The sequence below is a fragment of the Fulmarus glacialis genome, unplaced genomic scaffold (genome assembly GCF_000690835.1).
Source record: "Fulmarus glacialis isolate BGI_N327 unplaced genomic scaffold, ASM69083v1 scaffold8857, whole genome shotgun sequence".
Taxonomy (NCBI): domain Eukaryota; kingdom Metazoa; phylum Chordata; class Aves; order Procellariiformes; family Procellariidae; genus Fulmarus; species Fulmarus glacialis.
Window position 1 is genome coordinate 2,428 of NW_009225061.1, and position 23,254 is coordinate 25,681.

The 23,254-nt window shown below is 40.5% G+C and overlaps 1 protein-coding gene across 1 annotated transcript in view; it reads right to left on the reverse strand.

Annotated features, from left to right (window-relative positions):
* Positions 1-1,225: 1,225 nt before the first annotated feature.
* Positions 1,226-23,254, reverse strand: part of IQGAP1 (IQ motif containing GTPase activating protein 1) — a 70,510-nt gene continuing 48,481 nt past the window's right edge. The window contains exons 16-37 of the mRNA XM_009582355.1: positions 22,201-22,368; positions 21,692-21,834; positions 21,173-21,343; positions 19,974-20,057; positions 19,817-19,888; positions 19,658-19,727; positions 19,012-19,220; positions 17,862-18,017; positions 17,539-17,702; positions 16,139-16,363; positions 14,705-14,845; positions 14,528-14,612; positions 12,032-12,264; positions 11,108-11,240; positions 10,653-10,755; positions 9,045-9,180; positions 7,080-7,167; positions 6,437-6,649; positions 5,183-5,349; positions 4,165-4,287; positions 3,192-3,300; positions 1,226-1,441 (exon numbers count right to left, since the gene is read on the reverse strand). Of these exons, the coding sequence (XP_009580650.1) occupies positions 1,328-1,441; positions 3,192-3,300; positions 4,165-4,287; positions 5,183-5,349; positions 6,437-6,649; positions 7,080-7,167; positions 9,045-9,180; positions 10,653-10,755; positions 11,108-11,240; positions 12,032-12,264; positions 14,528-14,612; positions 14,705-14,845; positions 16,139-16,363; positions 17,539-17,702; positions 17,862-18,017; positions 19,012-19,220; positions 19,658-19,727; positions 19,817-19,888; positions 19,974-20,057; positions 21,173-21,343; positions 21,692-21,834; positions 22,201-22,368 (3,107 nt within the window). The 3' untranslated portion in view covers positions 1,226-1,327. The remainder of the gene's footprint in view (positions 1,442-3,191; positions 3,301-4,164; positions 4,288-5,182; positions 5,350-6,436; positions 6,650-7,079; positions 7,168-9,044; positions 9,181-10,652; positions 10,756-11,107; positions 11,241-12,031; positions 12,265-14,527; positions 14,613-14,704; positions 14,846-16,138; positions 16,364-17,538; positions 17,703-17,861; positions 18,018-19,011; positions 19,221-19,657; positions 19,728-19,816; positions 19,889-19,973; positions 20,058-21,172; positions 21,344-21,691; positions 21,835-22,200; positions 22,369-23,254) is intronic.

Sequence of the window (23,254 nt, forward strand, 5' to 3'; positions counted from 1 at the left end):
TTTCCCATTTTTAAGATTATTTTCAAAGAACTGATTTGTTGGGTGTTTTTTTTTTTTTTTCCAGTTTTTGCCAAAACCCTGTTTTTTCAAATAGGTGTAGGCAACAAACGAATTATTGGAAAACATGTAGTCTTAATCTGCAATTAAGACATGTCCCTTTTTTAAAATAAAAATGTTAAGAAAAAAACTGGGAGGAGAGCTGGAGCAATTTAAAGGTGATGAATTTAAAGGTCAGATTTTTTTTTAAAGAGTCTCTGCATTTTTATTGGATATAGCAGAACAGCCAGCACCACCACCATGGTGGGGGAAAAAAAAAAAAAACCCAAAGTAGTAAAAGAAACGGGAACTTGAGTATAGCTAGAAAAAACTAACCTTTTAAAAGCTAACCTATTTAAGATAGTCTTCTTCCTTTGACAAATCTGCAGGTAGAGCCTAACATTTATTGCATCAGATACAGATATATAGAACATTGCTCTGAACGGGAAAAAAGTTATTTTTACATTTCAAATGCTTTGCAAGCAACATTAAAAGTTAACACATCTGAAGAAATTTTTTAAGTTTCCCTCCCCTTCCCCAAAAAGCTTCTTTTCATCTGTAAGCACTAGTAAATACATTCCACAGTCCCTTTATTTAAGGGGCCATCTGTAAATTATTACAGTGTGATAAAGAGAAACAAATCAAGAAAAATGAGACACTAAAGCTGTTCTATGTGGCTATAGTACATAATCAAGAACAGTTCAGCAACCATTTATGACGCTTACTGATTGCCCAGACCGTAGTAGTTCTATCTTGGGAATTGGCCGCCACCGCTGCCACCACCGCAAGCTCACAAACAAATAGGTAACCTGGACCTTGACCATTTTTTACTTTGGTCATTGTTGTTAGAGAATAATTAGAGTCCGAATACAATCTGCAACCCTTTTTTGCTTTCGGGAAGAGGCAAACCAACTGCCGTACAGTGCCGGCTTTCTCTTCGCACAGGCAACAAGAATTCAAGCCTCACGAAGCACACAATTAGGCAAATAAAGCATCCAGATGCCCTAAGTATACTCTAATATTAGTTTAATCCCCAGTGCCGTGTAAAAATACATTCTAAATTAACTGCTTTTCAGGGGACCATCAAAGTTGAAGATAAAGATCATAAATAAACAAGAAACCAACTCCCTGCAGACTCAATGGGGGCTGTCAATTCACAAGAGGTTCTTAGTCCTCTTTCATGATACATTTGATATATTTTAGCACAGCATGGGCATATACTGATACATAGCTACGTCATTAAAAGTTGCATGTGCAGGTTTCTATTCATCTCCCCTTTCACAGACTCTGGTTACTTCCCATAGAATTTCTTATTCAGAAGAAAGATCAGAAGGTTGACATTCACTTTTGCTCTGTCAAACAACTTCATGACCGCAACGCCTTCGTACTGCAGCTGCAAAAGATCCTGCCAAAGAGAACACCTTTATGAGTGAGGAATCCTCAAGAGCTTATAGAGAATATACAAGACCCTGGGGTACAGTAGGTTTTTGAGGAATATTTATCACAAAGTACATGGCATAAGACAGAAAAACAAGAGACTAGGTAAAGATCCGCTCATACTGCATGAAAAATATCGTCCCTCTAAGGCATTTAAGATCTTAAATTTTTAATCTGTGTTTTTTTAAAAAACATTACAAAAGAGGGCAGAAATAGAAGACCATTCTAAGAAAGCCAAATTTCAGATCTAGCCATCCCCAGGCTTTTCATTTGCACAGTAGCCACGAAGTTGTAACATTTAGAAAGGGTCTCCTATGTGCCTAATTATATTATGTACCCATGAAACATCACAACATTCCACAGCATCACTTTCTAAAAATCTTAGTTACCACAGCTTTCAGTGAGGTGGTTTAGAGCACGGCAATCTAGGGCAGAGAAAGAAATGGCATCTCTGTTAGGACTACGTACACAGTGCCGGTTCAGTCTCTCGGGCATTTATGTAGGCAGTATTTCTAGTTACACTTTGCTCTTGTCAGCGATGCACCTGACAGAGCAATAGGACTCTCTGCACTGATTTATCTCAGCAAGATTTTCTTTCAGCAAGTGCGCACTTGAACAACACTTACTGGAGAAGGCATTCAGGTAGTGCTACTGCAGGGAAACATTGAGTGCATTCCAAAATCCAAATCTGGCTCCTGCAGCTGTCCAGCCCGGGTGATGCTGGAGTAAACAATCATAAAGCTATTTCTGCTGCTTTCTGTAAAAATTTTGGCGATGGCAATGCAAGTCTTTTCAACTGATGCCACTGTTAATGCTATACTTGGATGACCAACAGTAGTTGTCTCATTGCTGTCCTCTCAGAACATCTGCTTTTTCTGCAAAGCAGTGCTACAAAGGCATAGTGGTATAGCAACACATGTGCCTAAGGAGCGAGTGACCTTGGGTAGCCCCGTGAACAAAGAAATTTGTGACCAGCTCCGACAGAATGGGACTGGAATGAACTAGGGGAGTCCTCAAAGCACACAAACAGCATGCACGAGGCAGCTGTCCCTCCCAGCAGCCAGTTAGGCGGCATAGACTTATTGCAATGCAAGGTGCTCCTGCACACAATCTGTTTCGAGACCCCTGAGGCATCCCCGATTAACAAACCTAATGACACCCAAGTTGGGGGGGTGGTGGGTAGGGACAGAAGTAGAAGAAGGGGACGGAGACACCAGGCATAACAGTACTGGCATGGGAGGAAGAACAGGTACCTGCTTGGGAAAAGGTCAGTCAGTATGCCTGTTCTGGTAGCCTGGACTAAGTAAAGGTTGAGGACTCCTAAGAACTGTATGGCTAAAGAAACCGGTAAGTGTAGAGTGGCAGAAAGAATACCAATATGTGATGACAGGCTGAAGCCACCACACCCAAGCCCAGCTGACCGCTGCCACTGACTCCCGATCTCTGCTGTAGCAGGAAGTTGTTGAAAAAGCATGCGTTCTTTTTGTGTGTGTACATGTAAGTGCAACTAAGAACACAGACTGACATCAGGCTTTCATTAGTAAAGAAACAAAAGTAGTCTGAATCCCCCATTTGTGTTGCATCTGTTCCACCTGCAACAAATGGGTTCTTTTTGAAAGCATTTTTCAGACTGTTCAGGCAGAAAACGTCATTATTATTGTGATGAAGAGTCTGTTAAGCAGAACTTATGTGCTACTATTAAATAGGACAGTTCTTACCTGATAATGTAACATGAAGGTTTCCATCTGTACCCCCATGAATTTTGCTTTTACCTCGAAATCTCCTACTTCTTCTGTTGGACTGATTTCAAATATCACGTTTTTAAACCTATGAAATTTGAGAAATGAAAAGCCACAGTTCATTACTGAACATGTAATTCCTACTGAAACAGGGAGAGAATATATGAGATAAAATCTGAAGAGAAATTTCTACGAATTCTATTCTTAACTCTTCATTCTACATCCTCATTTGGAATGAGACCATAAAAGCCAACCAGACTCAATGCAATACGTCCAGTAGATCACACCTTCACTTAAGCGTAGTAGGAAATACAGTAATTTAGCCCATGCAGTCTAAACAGTCTACTTTAGTGCTGCACATCCACGCCTCATTAGTGCTCAAAGTACAAAATATGATTCAGGATTGGGGGGGGGGGATAAAATCTAGTAACAGGCAGCTTCTCTATATTCCACAGAAGATACACCAAGTTCTCAAGGCTAGCAAACTGCAGCTGGACACACTCAAGCTAGCATTAAGTTGATTTGTCAACAGTGAGAGCTATTAACCATGGTAGCAATTCACCTGAGGAGTTACCCTTCCATGACTGTGGGGGTGACAGGGAAAGGGTGGGTGGGAAAAGGATGTCATGTTTAAATCCCATTACACTTCTCAATCAAAGATCTGCTTTGCTTCAACCAGAAAAAAAGAGAACTGAAAAATGGTCACTGTGCAAGGTTTCTTGGCCCTAGGGATGCCAGCCTAGATCGCCAAAACAATTTCTTCAGCTTTAATACCTAAGTCTACCAACTAAATTCCAGGAACAAAACCACAAGACAATCTGTCGTGATCTCTAACAAATCTCAGAGCTTCTGTTCCTCAATTGCCAGCACCTAGAAGGAGACAAGAATTCAACATACCTGTTTTCCTCCAAGAAGGTTATTTAGCTCTAAAGAGTTTTAAAAAGATACTCACTGGTTACCTTGGAGGTCCTCAATCTCTAAAAGCACTCCCTTCTCATGAAGTCGAGCTGCTGTATATTTTAGAGAAATCTTTTTACTGTTTTTGCCTTTCATCTCCCGAGGTTTCTTAGAGACTCTGCAAAAAAAAACCAACCCCAAAACCCACAAATGAGATGATGAGTCAAACGAGTAAAGAGATTTTGGACAGCAAACATTTAATCCTATTTAGATGAGGGGATAGAACCAATATAGCTTATCAACTGTGACTAATGCAGCTGATAGATGATGTATTTCTACTAGTGAGTTTATCTACAAAGCACTTGTAGCTCTCATCAGATCTTTTGTTTTCTACTATTTACCTATAATGCTTACACTACAGGAGAAGAAAAAAAAACCCCAACAAAAAACCCCCCAAAACATAACCACATGGTACTTCTTTGAAAGCAGTACCATCTATCATTAGGCAAAAGGGGATCTGGTGACAAGTGACATGGAGAAGGCTGAAATTACTCAACAACTTTCTTGCTTCAGTTTTCACTGGCAGTTGCTCTTCCCGCATCTCACTGGGGAGGAAGACAGATTCCCCCCCCCCCCCACCCCGGAGAATCTGAATTGTCTTGCACTACAACAACTGACTCCGTTCGGGATAAAAAGAGGACAATTTGCGATCAATGCTTTCCTTGTAGATAACTATGTTGTTTTCATTCTCTGCTCCTAGAAAGGATGACAGGACAGACTGACTGAGCAGCATGCGCATTATCTGCTTCATTCCCACTGGACACTCTACACTCCCCTCTCCCAGAGGGATCAAAATTCTTTCAAGTATGTCTTTTTGACCCCATTCGGGGCACTGCCTTCTCCCTGTATTTTCCCACCACTGCTGAGACCCTTTCACTAGAACTATTGGTGCTGTAAGGAGCTTGGCCGAGGAGCTTTGAGCAGATGGCATTATGATTCTTCTTAGCAACAATCTACACGTGCTTTCTGTAAGAAGCACTTCTAGGGCCATGGCATGGTTCCAAGATACTTACTTGCCCTTGCTGGCCAGGTTATCCAAGCAGGTTTTGATGTAGCTTTTGTAATAATCCACTTGTTCCCCATAAAAAGTAGCTTTAGAGTTCAAGGCACTGTACGTCTGCTGCAGCTTCACCAGCTCCGCCTTTCTTCTCTGACGGTATCTACGCTGATTTCGGATATCCTATGCCGCATAGAAAGACAGGCAGAGACCTAACAGTCATTTGAGCCTCCAGTTGCTCAAGCCCAGAGCACAGAGTATTTGAAACGCACAGTTTCATTTTGCTTAGTCTTGCTTCATGCTACGAGGTGGAGCCCTCAGTTGCACCTGCCCCTGTTTAAGCATCACCACTTCTTCTCTGTGTTGACTATTTTTGGAACTAACCAACTCTACACAGCAGTTCATTTGAACCTTTTGTGGCTTTCTCAAACTTCAATGCTGACCTAGTTGCAATGACTAGAGTGGACGCCGACAGCACGTGATCTAAAGGAAGGCAGCAATTTTTGCCAGCGCTGGGTAGGAAAGTTATCTTACAAATCAAGCACTATAACCATAGCAGCGCACAGACTTCCTTATCTTTCTGTTAGTCAGCCATCTTCAAGCACACGTTCCCTTAATACCTGAACAAAAAATATCACGTGTTCCAGTCGACTTCTGTTTTCATTTTTGATACATATTAATGATAGTACAATTAATTCTAATTGGATCCCTAAAGGCGATTATTTATTCACTTTACTTGCATAAACTTTCCCGAACGTTTTTTTGGTAAACACGTGATATAAAATACATTGTCACCGTAGCAAAGTACAACCGTACTAGATCACTTTTGCAAGTTTTTCCTCAGCTCCCCCCTTTATCGTTTAGGTATTCTTGAATGGGTACATTTAAATAAAAATACCGGTTAGAATGTCTTTATGTTATGGGCAAAACTTCCTCATGTGAGTAAGTTTGTAGAGGTGCTACTTAAATTAGCGAAAAGGAGCAGAAAAAAAGATCACACATCAGGGCTTCCCCTCCAAGCTATACCGCTTCTCCTTAAAGTGCCTGAGATTCTGGCAACAGAATCATTTGAGAAAACACAAATGTCCTATAAAAATAAAGGACTTCCCAAATGCGAAGAGGTGGAAATGCTGTGACAAAAGGTAGGCTTCGTGTCTGTAAATTAGCTACTACAAAACTTACTCCTCCTGAAAACTCATGCCAGTTTCACAATGCTGCAAACTGTAGGAAAACTCCACTATGATCACTAGGAAACCACTGATTGGCATACCTTCGCAATGTCATTGATTAGTTCCTGGTATTTATTTTTTGCATTCACTGTCCCCAGTTCTGTCAACTTCTTCAGGCCTGTCTTGATTTTATCTTTTTTTTCTTGAAGATTTAAGTTGCCATCTTCCTTTACAGATACAGATTTTTTCATCTTATCGGGAGTTTTAGCATCACGAATGGCCCGTTTCTGCATAGCTCTTTGATGCTCCGCTTCCTAGAAAAAGGAAACAGAAAATTACAAGTTCATAAACAGATCAATTTTAAGGCGACAAAGAACCAGAAACAAATTGTCTGACCTCTGGCACAACACAGGATAAAGAGTTTTGCTTGGTCATTCCTGTACTGACTCCAATGGATCCATGTGTGATGAACACATTCCACATACGGGAGCCAGCAGAAGCCTACCTGTTGTTTAAAATGGTCTTCTAGATAAATAGCTTCTAGCAACTACCAGAGGAGTAAGATTCATACATTCAATTTATTTCCATTATATTCTCTCCTTATTATTGTTACACACTGTTCCAACATCAGTGGAGACAGCTTCACTGCAATACATAAATGCAGATTCCCAAGTATACCCACATATATCTAGATAGATGACTATTTCCCTAGTCTAAAAAGAATGCAGGTAAATAACTTCATACTTGCTCTGAGGTAGCTGGAGTTTCCAAGATTTCAGTCAGCGTCTCCCCTGGTTGGAAGCGGATTACATCAACAATTAAACGTTTTGTGCTGCAAAGAAATCAAGGAGAATGTGAGAAAAAACTTTAAACTGAAAGACCTTCAATACTGTTCTATTCTGCAATAATACCAATGTTATTGATTTACCTAGTCAGATTATCACTAGCTGCGTGCTTAGGTAGTCATAGGCTAGACCAGACCAGAACCCTGAGAAGCACTTTACTTTCAAATTTGTCAGTGTGTTATCAGAAACTGGTTCTCTGAAAGGTTCATCTACATAGTACAATAGGATTTGCTCCCCAGTACCCCCTCAAACAGCAAGGACGTTACCCCATATATTCCAAGGCAGCCCCAGTACTGCCATGTGGACCACAGAAGCTGCAATTCCAAGGTGAAACGTAAAGCAAGTAGCAGCAACAGTGAACTTGTGCAGCCCGAAAAAGTCTATAATATTATCCATCTGTAAGTGCACTTCAGTGCTTTTTAACAGGTATCAAAAAACTCCACAGGACTATTTTCTTATGTATACGGTAACTGAGCCAAAGCAGATCCCTGACTCCAATCTGGTGATAAGACAGGATCATTCCTTGATCTCAACTGTGATTTAATCGCAGCCAGTGCCCACTCTGAGGCAATTCTGACATTGAGCCACACAATGAAACCAAATAGCACCTTCACTACTTCGCAGTCAGGCTGGAATTACTTCTGGCATCACACAAAGTGCATCACACGCACACCTTCCTCATCATCCACAACTTAGATAACTACCAGCACATCTGGTAAATCTTTACTTTTGAAATCACTGTCACCTTCTTCTGGCGGGTAGGGAAATACTGATGTATCTTTTGAGAAGCCCAGTTAATTTAAAGTTATTTTTGGAGACAAGATTTTCTTCTGGGAGACCACTGGTCCATCTAGGCCAAGTGTAAGCTGATCCAAACAACTCTCAGTTAAACTATCTAGCGTCTGAGCAGGATACATCTGAATGCCAGGTAGCTGCTCTATACATCTCAGCAATAGGGATTTGCTTAAAAGTGGCCAAAAGTCAATATTAGTACTAAGTCCTCCGGAGTAAAGAGTCTAGCAATAATGAAATCCCTGACAGTCCATTGGTCTCTTTCCATTAGGCTAATAACACCTCTATTTCCCAAAAAGGCTATTAGACTTCATCTATTAAGAGTCAGGTTTGGGGGACAGTGAGTACAGAGAAAAGGGGACCGCATCATAAACCAAAAGAGGAGAGCAGCAACGGCAAAAATATTCTAAGGAGATATTTCCCACAGACAGGGGAAAACTACAGGGAGAGCATTGTAAGTTACCATCACCTCCCACTTCGCTAACAGGATACAGATATAACCCGCTCAAAGGCTGTGCAAAGAAGCTAATTCCGCAGGAACTAGCAAACTTAGCAGCAGAGTTATTCACATATACCAGACATTTAGTTACCCTTAAAATTTCCGTATGTCACATGTATTCTATTGAAGACATTTGCATGGGGCATTATATAGGCAACACAAATAATGATTCATCTAAATTTTACATTAATAGACTTAGAGTTAAAACTCAATTGTGATGAACACTATGGATTATTTAAGATGATCTTTACAAATTATTCACATGCAGGCAAATCCAACTGCTGCTGTCACACTCGCTCACGTCTAGAAAGTTTTCTTCTCTGGTAGTTTTCCCCTCCAGAACCATCTAAGATAGACTTTTAAAGAATGACAAATTCAACAGTGACAAAGAACTAACAAATTTAACAGCCTCAGCATTGAAAGGACATGGCTACAAGCTCAGTGTATTTGGAGTAACAGTCCCATGTTTGTTTAAATTACACTTCAATTCTCTTATTTTCACATGCAGATTAACTGAAAATTCAGGTTCCTCGTTCTCTTCAGAAACATACCAGGTAGTTGCCCCTCACTTACTTCAACAGAATCGTTCTCGCATCCATCTCTGCATTCTCATCGCCAGGAACATCAAATTTATTAGTGAGTGTGAGAGAAACCTCAGTCTTCGCTAGCATTTCCCTGTTGGGGTCATTAACATTGCCAGACCCTTCCCCTGCCAAGCAGAAAGAGTTTATAGATTAAATTGTATTCTTTATGTTCTTGACTGCTACAGCTTTGTCATTTTTCCCTAACAGAAAAACTACACTGTTTCCTATACTGTCAAAAGGACACTTCAAAAGCCAAAACCAGCTTTTAAAAACATCATCTTGAATATGTTACAGACTTTTTCTTCGCAAAACTGAGAGAATGCACCAGCCAGAAAGGCACCACAAAATCACTAGTTCGTATGCCTTAAAGATGTATGTGTATTCCACACGGTACCCCAGCATCTCACTCTCTACTGAGAAGAGCAGCTGACCTGCCAAAAATACCTTATAAATAAAAACATGACCATGCCTCTATGTCCGTGTCCTCATTAGAATGAGTTTTCCAAGCTGAGCGAAGCCCTTGTTGGCAACCGAGCCTGTAATCTTCTATTAAGCAAAGTGAGCTATCCTGTCAAAAGATCTTCTTGCTCTAATTGTGTCTGAACTTCCATCAGAACAGTTGTGAGGATGCTTCCCCTCCCGCCCCCCTTTTTTAAAGGGCTGCAGAAAGATTAAACTCTGACATATTAACCACATCGATACAATGCACACAGGATAGATGAAATGGGGAAGGAGGGTAAGTTCTAGTTAAACTCAAGGTCTAGGTTCGCTCAGGTAACACTTTTTATGTTCTGTTCTTTGCCAGTGCTCAGAAGAAGATGTGCTAGCAATCATTCCTTTAAAAGGTTCCAACTTTTCTCATCAAGCGAGTTCAAGATAAGCATTTTGCTGTCAAAGCATCCTCTCTAAAAACCGTGTCCATTTGCCCCCCCACAGCCCGCACACTAAATTTCACACTTCAAATAGCTGCAACACAGAAACCAAGGAAGGAGAGAGGCTTATGCAACTTTCCAGTGTTTGTTATACCCTGAAGCAGTGAACTGTGGCTCAGGTTTTTAGAAAACTGTCACAGATTAGTAAAGTCAGTTCCTTCCTCCCACAGCCAGAAAAAAAGAGGATAAAATTCTTAACATACAGAAAAAGCTCTAAAGGAGGGAAAAACGTTATTTGTCCATATACGAAAGATCCCTGTAGGAACACGCATCATTTAATACACTTACTACCGCACTCTGAAAGGAATGCATACAGATCTCCAGAAAGGAGGACAGATCTTTGCAAACAAGCTGGGACGGACACACACGCACACAGAGAAACGGCTCCAGCATAATGGAATGAAGAAAACATGTCAAAATATCCGTGTGTCTTCTAGAAACTTCTGGAGTGGGGTGAGGTGAGGGGAGTGGGGAGGAGAAGAGAAAGGATCCCTGTTTTTTTCAGGGTAAAAAATTCTGCAGTCAGAGAGAATATAAATCTGCTGCTGCTTTTTAAAGCGCGTCCTCCCAAACGACCTGTGATGATTCCTTAGATAGTTTCTTTACTGCATTTCAAATCATTTAAGGTAATACCACGTATTTCTAAGTACAATAAACTAGACCACCTATTAAGGACTCAATTGTAGGAACCTCTCCAAGATCATCCAGCAGCTCGTGAATTGGATCATTGTGCTCAGGAGCAATTGCATCTTGATGGTCTAAGAGCAACTGGATGAACAGAAAGAACATTTATGTTGTTAATCGTACATCCTTTTCTAGAAAGTAAAATTACATTACTTTGAGCTGGTATCTTTTAGAAAATCATCTTATTTCACTGAACTCCAGAGCAGCAATAGCAACATTCAAAGCTGTGCCATTGTCACATACTCAAATACTTTCAAAAGAAGCTTAGAGAACCCACAATCAAATTACTTAATTCTATAAACTGACAAGCTCTTCCACACTACAATCAAAAGACGACTTTCAGCCTTGTATTTGGTAACTTTGCATTTCAGCCAGAAGCAGCATTTTCTTTGTAAGCAGTGCTTATAAGGAGCAACTGTGACCAATGCATACTTACAGTGTGTGTATTGATGATTTCACCAATAGAAATATAAATAACTGGTTTAGTGAGAGTCACCAAGTCTGAATATTCATCAATATTAAATTTATCCTGCAATTCAGGAACCTCACAGGCAGCCTGAAAAAAACGTCTTCAGAAAAAAGGAGGAGAAAAGAAGAATCAGTATGACTCAGAGTCACATGATGTATCAAGAGCATTAACTCCCCACAACAATCCCAAGTGCAGTCTCTCTTCCTTAAACTATGGTACATTACAGCATACTACAGTTTGTCAGCTTTAGTTTAACACATCAGAAGTAACCTAGTAAATTCAATTATTGATACTGGCCATGTTGACATAATTTTGACATTAGTTTCAGCATTCACAGGACTGGTCTACGGCTCCGGTGACCTTGTTCACACACCCTCCTGCCTCCACTGCAGTAACATCCCTTGCTCCCAGCAATCTCTGGTTTTCTTTCTTCCAAAACACGAGAGGTGTAAGATGACAATTCTTCAGCTTACTTCAGCTATATGAACAGCTAAATGCCAATCTGCTTTATTCCTGAGCACCACTGGGCTTTCATGTGGAGCCAGGGTTCATATGGGACAGAAGAATGTATGTCCATTCTAGTTGTCCACGTCCATAGTATCACAATAAACATGTGCAAAAGCAACCTTTACTCTGGAAACTCCTAAGTCAAACTACTTGACTTTGCAATCTCATTAACATACAACGTATTGTTCATAAATTCCAGGTACACGTTTTATCTGCCATTGTCACTGATGCTTACGGCAGTCTGAAGCGCAATCTCTTATTTTCAACAGACCGCATATTTGACAGAGATAGAATTTATCAGATTTAAAATTTATTATTATCCCTTTTTACTTGCAATGTTACCCTCTGCCAAACTTCCCAACTTAATTAGCTAAGGTCTTCTACCTGAATTTTTGGTATGACTGCGATAGGTATTCATTAATGATGCTTAGGTGCGCATTGTCTCCCATGAACATCTTATTGGATGCAGCATGCTGCAACATCTTCGCAATGGAACCGAGGTTTCTGCGTTGATCCGTGGTCAGCTGACCTCCAGCTGAAAGATCAATGATGTCAAAGGCATCTGGTGCGACAATGGCTGGATTCATGTAGCGATAATAGAGTAAGTTGCCAACAATCTGGGAAAAGTTGAGTAGAGAAGAAACGCATCAAGAAACAATGGTATAGGACCCAACTGAATTTTATTGAAACTACTCTGACTGTGCTTCTATAAATTCTCTTCTTGTAAGCCAGAGGCCCCTTCCAAGATAAAGGTTCTGCTGTGCTGCTGTATACAAGCACATGCTATCCCAAAGACTCTACAGTGTTTTTAAAAAAAAAAAAAAAAAAAAAATCATTAAGACGCAATAGGACGGTCAACAGAAAGAGGGAAGACGGAGCACTACTAGTCACAGGACAATACAGCAGCAGATACTGCTATGCATAAAGATTTAAAACTTTAACTTATAAAAATGTACGGACAGGAGATATTACAAGTTACCAATGGACTAGTCCATATGAGCACGAGACAATCTATCAGGAGAATTAAACATAATTGAGTTAGTCTAACAGAGGGCAGAACAATCATGGTATAGAGGAACCTGGTAATGCAGTTTCAATATGGAACAAGAGCCGATTCTTAGAAAAGCGTGCAGAATCAGCCGCCATCTCCGACAAAGCAAAAATGGTGAGGAAGCAAGGCACACCAGGGAGCTAAATTGAGGAAACTACTTTCCATTCCTTCTCCAAAGCCCTCTTCTCTTTCAGAATAATTCTTTGATAAGCCAGCAACATTGTCAGGCACAGACCCCCAGTTAAAAGCTAGCGAGAGTAACTGAGAAACCATTTAATCCAGAGGTAAGAAAATCAGACATACAGAAGACAAATGGCATTTGAAGCTTCAAAATCCAATTTACATAGTCAAATGTGAGCAGCAATAAACTTCAAGGAACTAAAAATAAAGATGTCACATTATCCATATGCTCACAAATATACTTCTAACCTGTATTTGCTATTTTGCCAAAAGTAATTCCAGCAATGAAAAGGAATTAACCCAACATGCTGATGTAAAATGATCTCACACCGCATGCTCTAGTATTTTCTGGTGGTTCACAGAAATTTGCTGGGGGTCAGGGCCAGGTCACTGAATCTTGGCTTCGCCTGCTTGCCACGTGACTTAAATGCACGGAAGAGATCGGGGTCTGAACAAACAGCTGAAAACAGAGAGAAAAAATCTAGCCATTGCCGAGCAGCCCCAGAAATTATTAACCGCTTTCAGCGAGGTCATGTTTTTGACAACCATTACATGCAAGCCCCTGCTGTACTCTCACAGATTATGTCGTGGGATGACAGCAGTCAAAGCTGTTTACTACCAGAAATAGGAAAACACATCTGTGAAAGAAACTGTATTAATAACATTCAAACTTGCAGGGGGAGAAGAACAGTATATTACACAGGTAGCTTTGGTTGCTAAAAAAATCTACGAGTAGTCATTGCGCACAACTGCAGTTTTGACTTTCATGTGGACAGTTACATTGTTTCCGTGAGGATTAATGAAAACTGCAGTTTTCCACCTAAATTTACAGATGGAAGAAATTAATTCACCTGCATAGAAAGAATCGATGTCTCAGAATGGGAAAGCACAGAACTAGAAGAGAGAAGAAAACAGCATTCAGATTGGTAATTATTTTGTAATGAAGCAGAGGCAGAGAAGTTTAAAGAGACGTTGTCAAGTATTCTAAGATCCAAGCTTTGTTTTATTAACAAACAAAGCATTCATGGACATAAGGCCTTCACAATTACCAAAAGCCATAAAAACCAAAGAAATTTCAATGAAAACCCCAAAGCTATACTCATCTGAGAGTGCCTACTATTAGCATCCTTTTAGTTCTCCAAGCCTACTGAAATGCAAAATACAAAACTGACTAGACATCATGGAAAGTGACTCTCTACATGTTGCTGTCAAAATATCAGAGTGTTACAGATAGGGGAATTAGGAGTATCAGAATTTTGCAACAATGACAACTTGACATTGTCTCTTTAAGAAAGGAGCAGCTGGCTGTGATCACACCAGCAAACCCAAAGTTTACTTTCTAGGAGCAAAAGCACCCTACCCCAAGTCAAGAAACGTAAAGGACCAAATGCCCAAGATATTAAAAGCAAAGCAGAAGCAACAGTATACCTCCTTCTGAACAATGTATTACATCTCAGGTGATGTATATGAAGCTAACAATCAAAAGCCCAACGTGAAACATTTTCTATCCACAGAAGTAAATAAATAAGCTTTATATAGGTTTACATGCATTCCTCTCCACACATACACCCAACAAAGGAGAAGACTGAAATGTGCTTGCCACAGCCAATTTGGCTGACAATTATTCACAAAGGTGTTCAGATCCTCACCTTCAGAAGCTCATCCTCACCAGCATCAGGAAACTTCTCATGCAGGGAATCTTTTAGTACCTTGGCAATGAAACGCATTCCATAACTTCAAGAGAAAGAAAAGGGCAAATAAGACTGCTGCAAGCATGAACCCACCAACAACTTCTCAGGGATAATACTGTGGAACACCAGACTCACGGGATTTTGTCCACTGAACTAACAATGGCAGACAGGAACTTGTCTGTCACCGTCCTCATGTTTCTGACTGAGGCATCCAGGCGTGTCCTCACCTCTTCATGACTTAGAGCTTGTTCAGGTGTAACATCATACGGCAGTTTGCTATTTGAAAAAAATCAAACATGTGAGGGTGAGTTTCCTCAGGCTAGCATATATCAAGAATTTCTAGCTCAACACAGAAACAAGCTTATATTCACTTGGCTGCCAAGAGCTGTGCATTGCCTTCAATTAACCTTTTAGGCACTGGAAGAGCTGAAGACTTCTTGCTTTTCCTTACTCTACCCTCCCTTGCAATGGCCACTATGAGAAAAAGCCCAGCTAACTCAAAACTGTATCATCTTTACAGCATGCACACACGCACACTAGGCAAAAAAGTGCCACCTGTAACACACAGTGGTACTTCAGGCTGCAAATAAATTGGTGAAAAAGCAAGCTACACATTTGTACATTAAGATGATAAAAGCTTGGACACAGGCCAGAAGCTAGAACAGTATCCATAAAATCAATACAACTTGCTATTGGCGGGAAGCAGTGCCAAATGAGTAGTTACGTTTTCTCCACCAGCTGAAATTACTGCATAGTATTCCAGTGAAGACAGACAGATGAAGTGGGTAATTCATAAAAGCGTCTCCTAAATCTCATGTAAAGAGAAGGACCTGAACACACACCTTTGCCTGCATTTTTGAACCAGAATTTTGAACCAGGCGTACGGCAAGATATATGACTGCAGGTTGCTTTGAATGGGGAAACTCACTCATCTGTATAGCTTTCTTTCTTTAGTATGTTAAAAAAAAAAAAAAAACAAAACAAAACCCAAACAACACAGCAGAACACAATAGAAACCTCAAGTTCTAGCAAGTCACATGCACTAGAAGAAAAAGAAACCAGACGGACACAAAACCATCTAGCACAATCCAATTGTCATCAGTGGCTGATATTAATTAGAAAGATGTTAGGACTAAAAGAACTGCAATGTCGTGCTTCTCCGCCAGCAAAAGAGGTTTTGTTGGCTTGCAAATAGTACCTAAGTTTGCACAGGCTATATAACGACATGAACAGAGACTGACACAGAACCAATTCCTAAATACTTTTTCTTACCACGATTTCTTTTAGGTTAGAGGGCATCTCATAGCTAATTATCAAGTTAACATAGGCAAACACCAGGCCATTTCTTCTTTCACCTCCTAATGAGATTCCCTTTCAATACCCTCAGCACCATAATCAGGACATGATCTTTAGAACTCTCGGATGAAAGCCATCTTGAGGAAATGGAAAAGCCGGTATCAGTTGGACAGATGCATGCAGTGAAGCCAAGGATGGTTTGGAATGATTAACCAAGCAGTGCAAAGCAGCCAAACAATGTTTAGAAAAACGCAGTAGTAACAGTTCCCATACCTGGCCTCGCCAGTTTGAGACTCCATCTGGTTAACCCAAGACTTGTAAATATCCACCGGATCAGTTTTGATATTGAGTGATTTGTCGTCGATGATTTCCTTCACAACCGGTGCCAGGATCTGCCTCAGGGCGTTCTGACCGCGGGCACCACGGTTGAAACTTACCACCATTTTAATAACAGTAGGATTCCCAGTCACAATTTCATGTAGTTGGTCTACTTTTGATCTGAAGAAGAATGAATCTATATGAAATACGAGGTACGCATAATTCTGTCAGCTTTAGATACATTTCTCAGCATAAAACAAACTGTTAAAGAGTATCACCCTCATGAAACAGATGATGGATTTGTACTAAAATCTCGATACAGCAATAAACTACAACACTGTATAAGAACAACACTGGAACACTTCTCAAGACAGCTGAGGCAAGAAACTTATGACCTCTGTTTGGGAATTCCAATGCAACTTGCCAGTAGTCATCTCGACGACAATTAATGCAAATCCAATTGTACATTCTAATTGAGAGCACAATTCAAAAATACAAAGGAAAGAGAGCATGTTTTATGTAGAGAAGAAAAAGAACAGTAGGTTTCTTCCGGTATTTAAAATAAGAAAACAAGCAATCAACAATAAAAGCCACTCCTAGCATACCACTATGGCAAATACGGCAGCAGAGAATGAAGCATCTGCGTTTCCCTAGACTACTATTCCAAGCATGAATTTAAGGGGAAAAAGAATCTCTTTTAGAAGCTGCTATTTGTTTCAGGGCATATACCATCTTCATGCTTAAAAACCATTCCAAAGAATGCTTAAAGAGTAGTTCCTCAAAAATTTTATTGTGCATTCTTCTTCACAGCAAGTTGTACAGCTCTGCATTGTAAAAACTGAAGTCACGTAACACCGAGCTCCTAAGGCCCAAAAGATCAAAAAAACCATGCCTGAGGACAGCCAGAGTCCCTAACACTGACGGTAAATAGAAATGCCAAATAAAAGCCTCTCCGTTTCAGCCTCCTCATCAGATTTTGGAAATCCAGAGAGCTTAGTGTTAGCTCTCTCCCTGGCTTGTAAAGCCTGAGTTTGCAGTTTGTTGGAGGTGTTTATAACCAGACACTGGAGAATTGAGATTAGACTGAATTTTAGGATGACTTTGCATCAGATGAAAAGTAGCTGCTGTGTTAAGCAGTGGAATCTTGACTGAAGTAAAAAGCCCTCATTCTCAGTGGACATACTCGATTCTTCCTTTAAGACTACTTTAAGAACAGATATGAAATGGAAAGAGGACAATGAAGGGACAGTTTAGGATTATCTGCATATTAGCATGAGACATAACATAAAAACTGCCTCAATTTGAGAAACTGCCAAAACTGATGCAACAAGAAGAAGCTGTATGCTACCACGTACTTGATCTCTTCCTGCAATGCTGTTTGGAAAAGTCGCAACAACAGGTATTCCTCTCTTTGATTGGATGCATAGTTATACAGAGTGAAGATGACAGAATCCATGAACTTTGTGGATTTGTTTTGAGGCATCTGAAAAATCAGCTTGGCCAAGTAGGTTGGGTTAGTCTACAACAACAAGAAAAATTACTCAGTGTGCATGTCCACACAGGCCAGTGTTGCTAAGAACTATGGCGGCTCAAAACTACAGTGCATATGCAAAGACTGTGCCAAGACATATAAGCCTCTATGACAAGAGGTTACCGAGCAGCATTAGAAGCTGCTTGCCTGAAGTAAGTAGAACAGATGCTGATAGGCTTCCAGCTTTTCTCTCTTCTCTTTGCTCAAAGCTTTCAAACCTCCCCTTTGTTTGTTCAGCATCATCATGTCAGAGAGCTGTTCCTTGTTCTTCTTGGTAAGTTTTTTGCTATGAGAAACAACATCCTGGAAAGAAAGAATAGGGACAGATTCCACTCTAAGAATTTTACAACAGGTAATATTGGAAAACAGTTGCATCTGAGAGCCCACTTCTGTTGTACGTGGAAAGGCAGGGTCAAGGTATGCCTGGGCTAGTAAAGTGAAGCATTATTTGCTATGGCAGCAATTTCTCTGACTGGAAGTACATGTTCTGCTTTGTCCCTGACTTCCTGAATTTGTCTGAAACCCTAGAAGGGTTAGTCACCCTTGGCAGCAAATACTGTCAGAGCTGGTAGCATCCTGAAAATGTTTTCCTTTTAAAATTGGGCTTAAAACCTAAAAACCCTGTTTCATACTCAGCTAGCTTGCTACCTCTACATACTCCGATAGCAATGGCACTTTTCCCTGCAGGCATCAGACCAAAAGCTGCAGCCTCCTTCTGAGATTAATTTCACTACACCAATTGAGATTTTACACTGGGAGGAGCCTAGTGTCATGCCATCCAGGACCAAATGAAAAGCTGACCAGAACTTCAGCTTGAAGAAAAGGCAATACTGTGTCAGCAAGAGCTTTTTTTTTTTTGGTGAAATTAATCACATCAGCCAAGTGATAGAGGGGACCTCCTTTAACCAACAAACACCAAGTGGCACGAGCGTGTCTCCTGTCTCTGAAATCACCCCCCTTGCTGCAAGCTTGTGGCGTGCCACTTGTTTAACCACAAAGGAGCAACGAAACAGATTCTCAAAGCCTTCAAACACACAATCTGTTGCATTCATTAGTCTGGCGTTTGTCTTTTTTAGCTTCAGGCCTTGTTTCTTCTCCTCCTACAGTTTTCTTTCTAGGGATACATACTAAATTAGTGGAATGGAGTAAGATTGTACTGGGAATAAAATCTGCAAGTCTGGGACAACGTTTTCCGCTGGGCCTGAGCAACTGACATCCAAGGCCAGGAGCTCTCCATGCTAACTACCACTGGGCTCAGTTCAATCTGTACTTGGTCTCCCATCAGCACATTTCCTACCTGCAATGTAATTTTGTTTTTCACTAGCAGCCCAATTTTGATGTCCATGAGATTGAGGTCATTTTCCAGCTGCTGATTGGATCGGATCAAGGTTACAACTTCCTCACGCAATTTCATTAGCTCAAGCTCCTCCTGAAAATCTTGGTCACTCTGATCGAGCAAGTGGACAAATTTCCGAACCACGGCCATAGGTGGGTTTTCAGCATTAACTAAAAATAGGCAAGGAAACATCAGGGGACGGGAAACAGAAGTAAATATACACCTTATCTATGTTTAAACAGCACATTAAGGAGCAGCCAGAATAAAATTAGCACCACCATGTCTAAACAGCTTCTGACATTTTGAATTTCCTGTTTTGAGGAAATCATGAGAGAAGCAAACAGCAAAGAACAAAGTCAATATCAGCTTAGGATAGCCCACACCGCCAAATTTAACTGCAAAGCTACAGTTGTATTTTTCAGCAGCAAAAGCAACAGCTGGAACCAAGTTTTCCTTCAGCCTCAAGAACTACCTACTCTCTGCACTGCCCTACCAACTTCATCCCAATTGCTCTTCAAAACTGTCTGATGTTATAGATCACACTAGCAATGTCCCCTGCAAATAGAGATTCGAGGCACAACAGTTTTATCCTCTTGGCAATACTTACTGAGGGTTTTGTAGTCTTCTCGCGCTTTGTTTGCTCGGATAAAGGCTTGAATTTTTATAACATCATTTATCTAGGATTAAAAAAAAAAAGCACTTGACCTTATTGTGGAAAGAGTACAAAAGTCAGGTACTGAATTAATTTAACAAGATAGCCTCTTACGTGGTTTCTGAAATACTGCAGACGATCTCTGTAACGTCTTCTGGCTTGATACATCCTGGTCATTGATTGAATCTATAGAAGGTAACCAAAATACTCAGATAAGAACCTTTCCTACAGCGTTCACTACCCATAATGTTTACCAGGGAGCCTTCACTACCTTCACTACTTGGTCCTTTTGTGCTTGCAGGTAATCCAAACGGATTTGATATGCCTTCCTCTGCTTGTAGCCGCGCCACTGGGACTGAAAACAGAAAACAGACGCACTGACTTTAGTTTTCTAATTAAAGAGAAGTAATTACAAATCTGAGCTTCTTTCGGCTCCTCAGCTTCTGACTTCCCTTTTGGCTAAGTAAAATGTGAGGGAGACATGCTTATCTTATCAAGAGATATAGTGTGAAGCATTAACTATTTCACCAGCTGTAATCATGAGAGGCTTGAAATTACCTCATAAAGAGCCTGGGCCTTCTGAAGCACAGTTAGAGATCAAGGATATCGCTAAACAGTCATGTTGACAGAAACTGTTCTACATGAGGATCATGCGTTAGATACTGCTGCTAGCGAGAACAGTGATGTAACATTATAAGCCTTCAGACCAGACTCACTGCTACTGATTCTTGGAACAAAAGTTAGGCAAGAGAGAGGGAGAGAGTGTTATTTTAATGAGCTGGGAGTGGTTTTGGATGTTTTGTTGTGGGTTTTTTCAAATATACACGCAGAGCGCGTGCCACTTAGGCAAAACAAACACACATATACTGCTCAAATAATAAAGTGGTAATAGGGTGCAGAGCATCTATTTCATTTGCACACATTTCAGTTAAACACCACAGAAAGATTTTTTTTCATTGCTCTCCTGTAAATGCGCCCAACCTCATGCTGAATTATCCCACCATCTCTTTCAGGTCCTCAATCCTCCAAATCCCTAGACAAATTTGAAGAGAAGAATCATCTTACTCAGGAATACTGAAAACCATGTTGTTTCTCTTCAATTCATGAGGAATCACAGTAGTAATTCATCACATGGTATTATCACCATAAAGACATATGATACACTTCATATTGCCCTATTCCCGAAACACTGAATCTGATAATGAAATGATAGGTAAAGCTTCCTCAAATAAGTTTTTCTCTCTCCAATTCTGCCTGAGAAGACTTTATTGATTATAAATGTGACATGGAAAAGTAAATAATATATCAAAACTCCTTGGGAGAAGGAAATGCCTTTATATAATTTGCAAAATGAGGTGAAGACAGTTGTGCGCTGTAACTGTTTGAATTGATCAAAAACCGTCAATAAGCTTGCACATAGAAAACAATTGCAGAGTGCAAGTTTCAAACATAATTAAAGGGTATCATTACCTGAATGCAAGTGATTGCTGGGACTTGTTTCTTCAAAAAATTCATTCTTGAGTTGAATTCCTGGCGAACAAGATATCCTCGACAGCAAGCCTGAAGTTTTGTAATCAGGTTCTCATTGGCCAGCCACAACTGCTCTCGGTTGTATGCCGCAGTGACTCCAGATATGGTGCTCTGGATTAATGTTATGGTAGGAAGAAGAGCCAGAAAAAGAGAATGGAGATACAAGAAACAGGATGTTACATCAGCTTTCCGTATTGTGCTTATGAGAAACTTCCAAGTTGCCTTTCAATAAACAGCAACACCACGGTCCTGAACCCTTTTAGCGACAGGACGAATTTTTCTGAAATGGGACAAGGAGTTTGGACACACACTATCTGATGATGCCCAGTGAAATAAATGAGTTACTAAGCTTGTTAACACGACTATGGTGTTGAAGCATTCTCTCTTAGAGCTGCATTAAGGATGGAAATGGTAGGAATGTCAACTTTTCCGAGAAAGAGCATGTGTTATCTACCCTACCTGTATCTCCTCCCGTGACAGCTGTGTGTCATTTTGCACAAATTCCGCTGGTTCATCCCATCCTCCCTCTTTGGTCCGCAGGTTATGATAATAATGATAGCCTCCTCTCACCCAGTGTTTCACCCATTCACTGTCATTGCCCCCTAAGAGCAGAAACTGCAGTGTAAGTCTCAAAAACAGAGAAGTGTCTTATCTTTCCCGCATACAAATGTTACAACTAGGAAATCCGCATATACAGATGCTCCTTCCTCCAAGCAAGAGAAGGAATGTTTCCGAGTCCCTAATGACCTCACACGAGAAGTACCTAAACACAACACATTTTACAAGTGGAGAACATTCTACTATCCACTTTTTTTTTTTTTTAATTTAAAAACCTTAGTTCACAAAGCATCCACAAGTGCCACCTGTAACACAAGACTTCTCCCCAGAGGCTTTTTTACCTCTGGTTCCGATTCCAAATGCAATAATCGTGAATTTATTTCACTAACAGTTAGCTACTTGAGGTTCACCTGCTGCCATTTTTCTTCTCTTGACTTCTGACAGCTCTCGCTGGTATGTCTCAGCACATTCTGGAGTGACTCCATATAGCCCAACATCCAGTGAACGCAAGGCACTCAGGGTCTGGCTAACATCACCATGGTCCACTGCTTCATTAATGGCCAGAATTCCTAAGGAGACTTTGATAACACAAGGAAGCAGGTTATCTTGGCATTCAGGGGCTCAGTGACTCACAGCAAATACAGAATGACAGAATAGAGCAAGACAACATGAACACACACTTACCGTTGGTGTGTGTGTATATACATAAATATTTGAATCTATATAAATACAAAATATAAATAAAAAACAATCAGACAACTTGCAGTATAGAGGCCTCTTCAGTATGGTACTGCACCTGACAGCATATAATTTGTGTACCCCAAGTCCCAGTATGGTGCTGATTTACCACAACAACACACAATGTTTTAGCTCTACTCTGACATCCGTTTTAGTTAAGGCAGTTTCTTCTGGCAGAGTCAGTCACAACTCAAAAGGAGCCTTTTCAACAACTAGTACCATCTATCCCTAGTGAAAAAGGCATGGAGTAGTTTGTAAACAAGTCAAAGACCTGAGCAGGGAAAGACGGGGCAGAGGAAGAGAAAAATAACAACACATCATTCCAGGGCTACTCCAGAACTGCAACTCAAATACAGACATATTCACAAGAGCACAGGAATTGCACTGGCACAGCAAACATGAAATACAGTAATTTTCAGCACTAAGTAAGACTGCAAAAATGTCTGTTCATACATGGATAGATAAGGGTACCTGAAGATATCTTACTCAGGCTTAAGGGCACATATTGTAATCCTGCTTTTGACCAAATATTCCTTGGCATGACATTCAAGCTGCTGCCTTGCCAAAGTGCTCGGTGGGTGGGAAAATGATGAAAAAATTGCACTAGTACTGCTGGGAGCAAACAGTAAGATGAACAGGTAAAGTTCTGCCCTACTCCCCCCGCCCTTTTTTTTTTTTTTCCCCAGCAGGGGGAATTCACTGACCAAATAACGTCATAAAAACAAC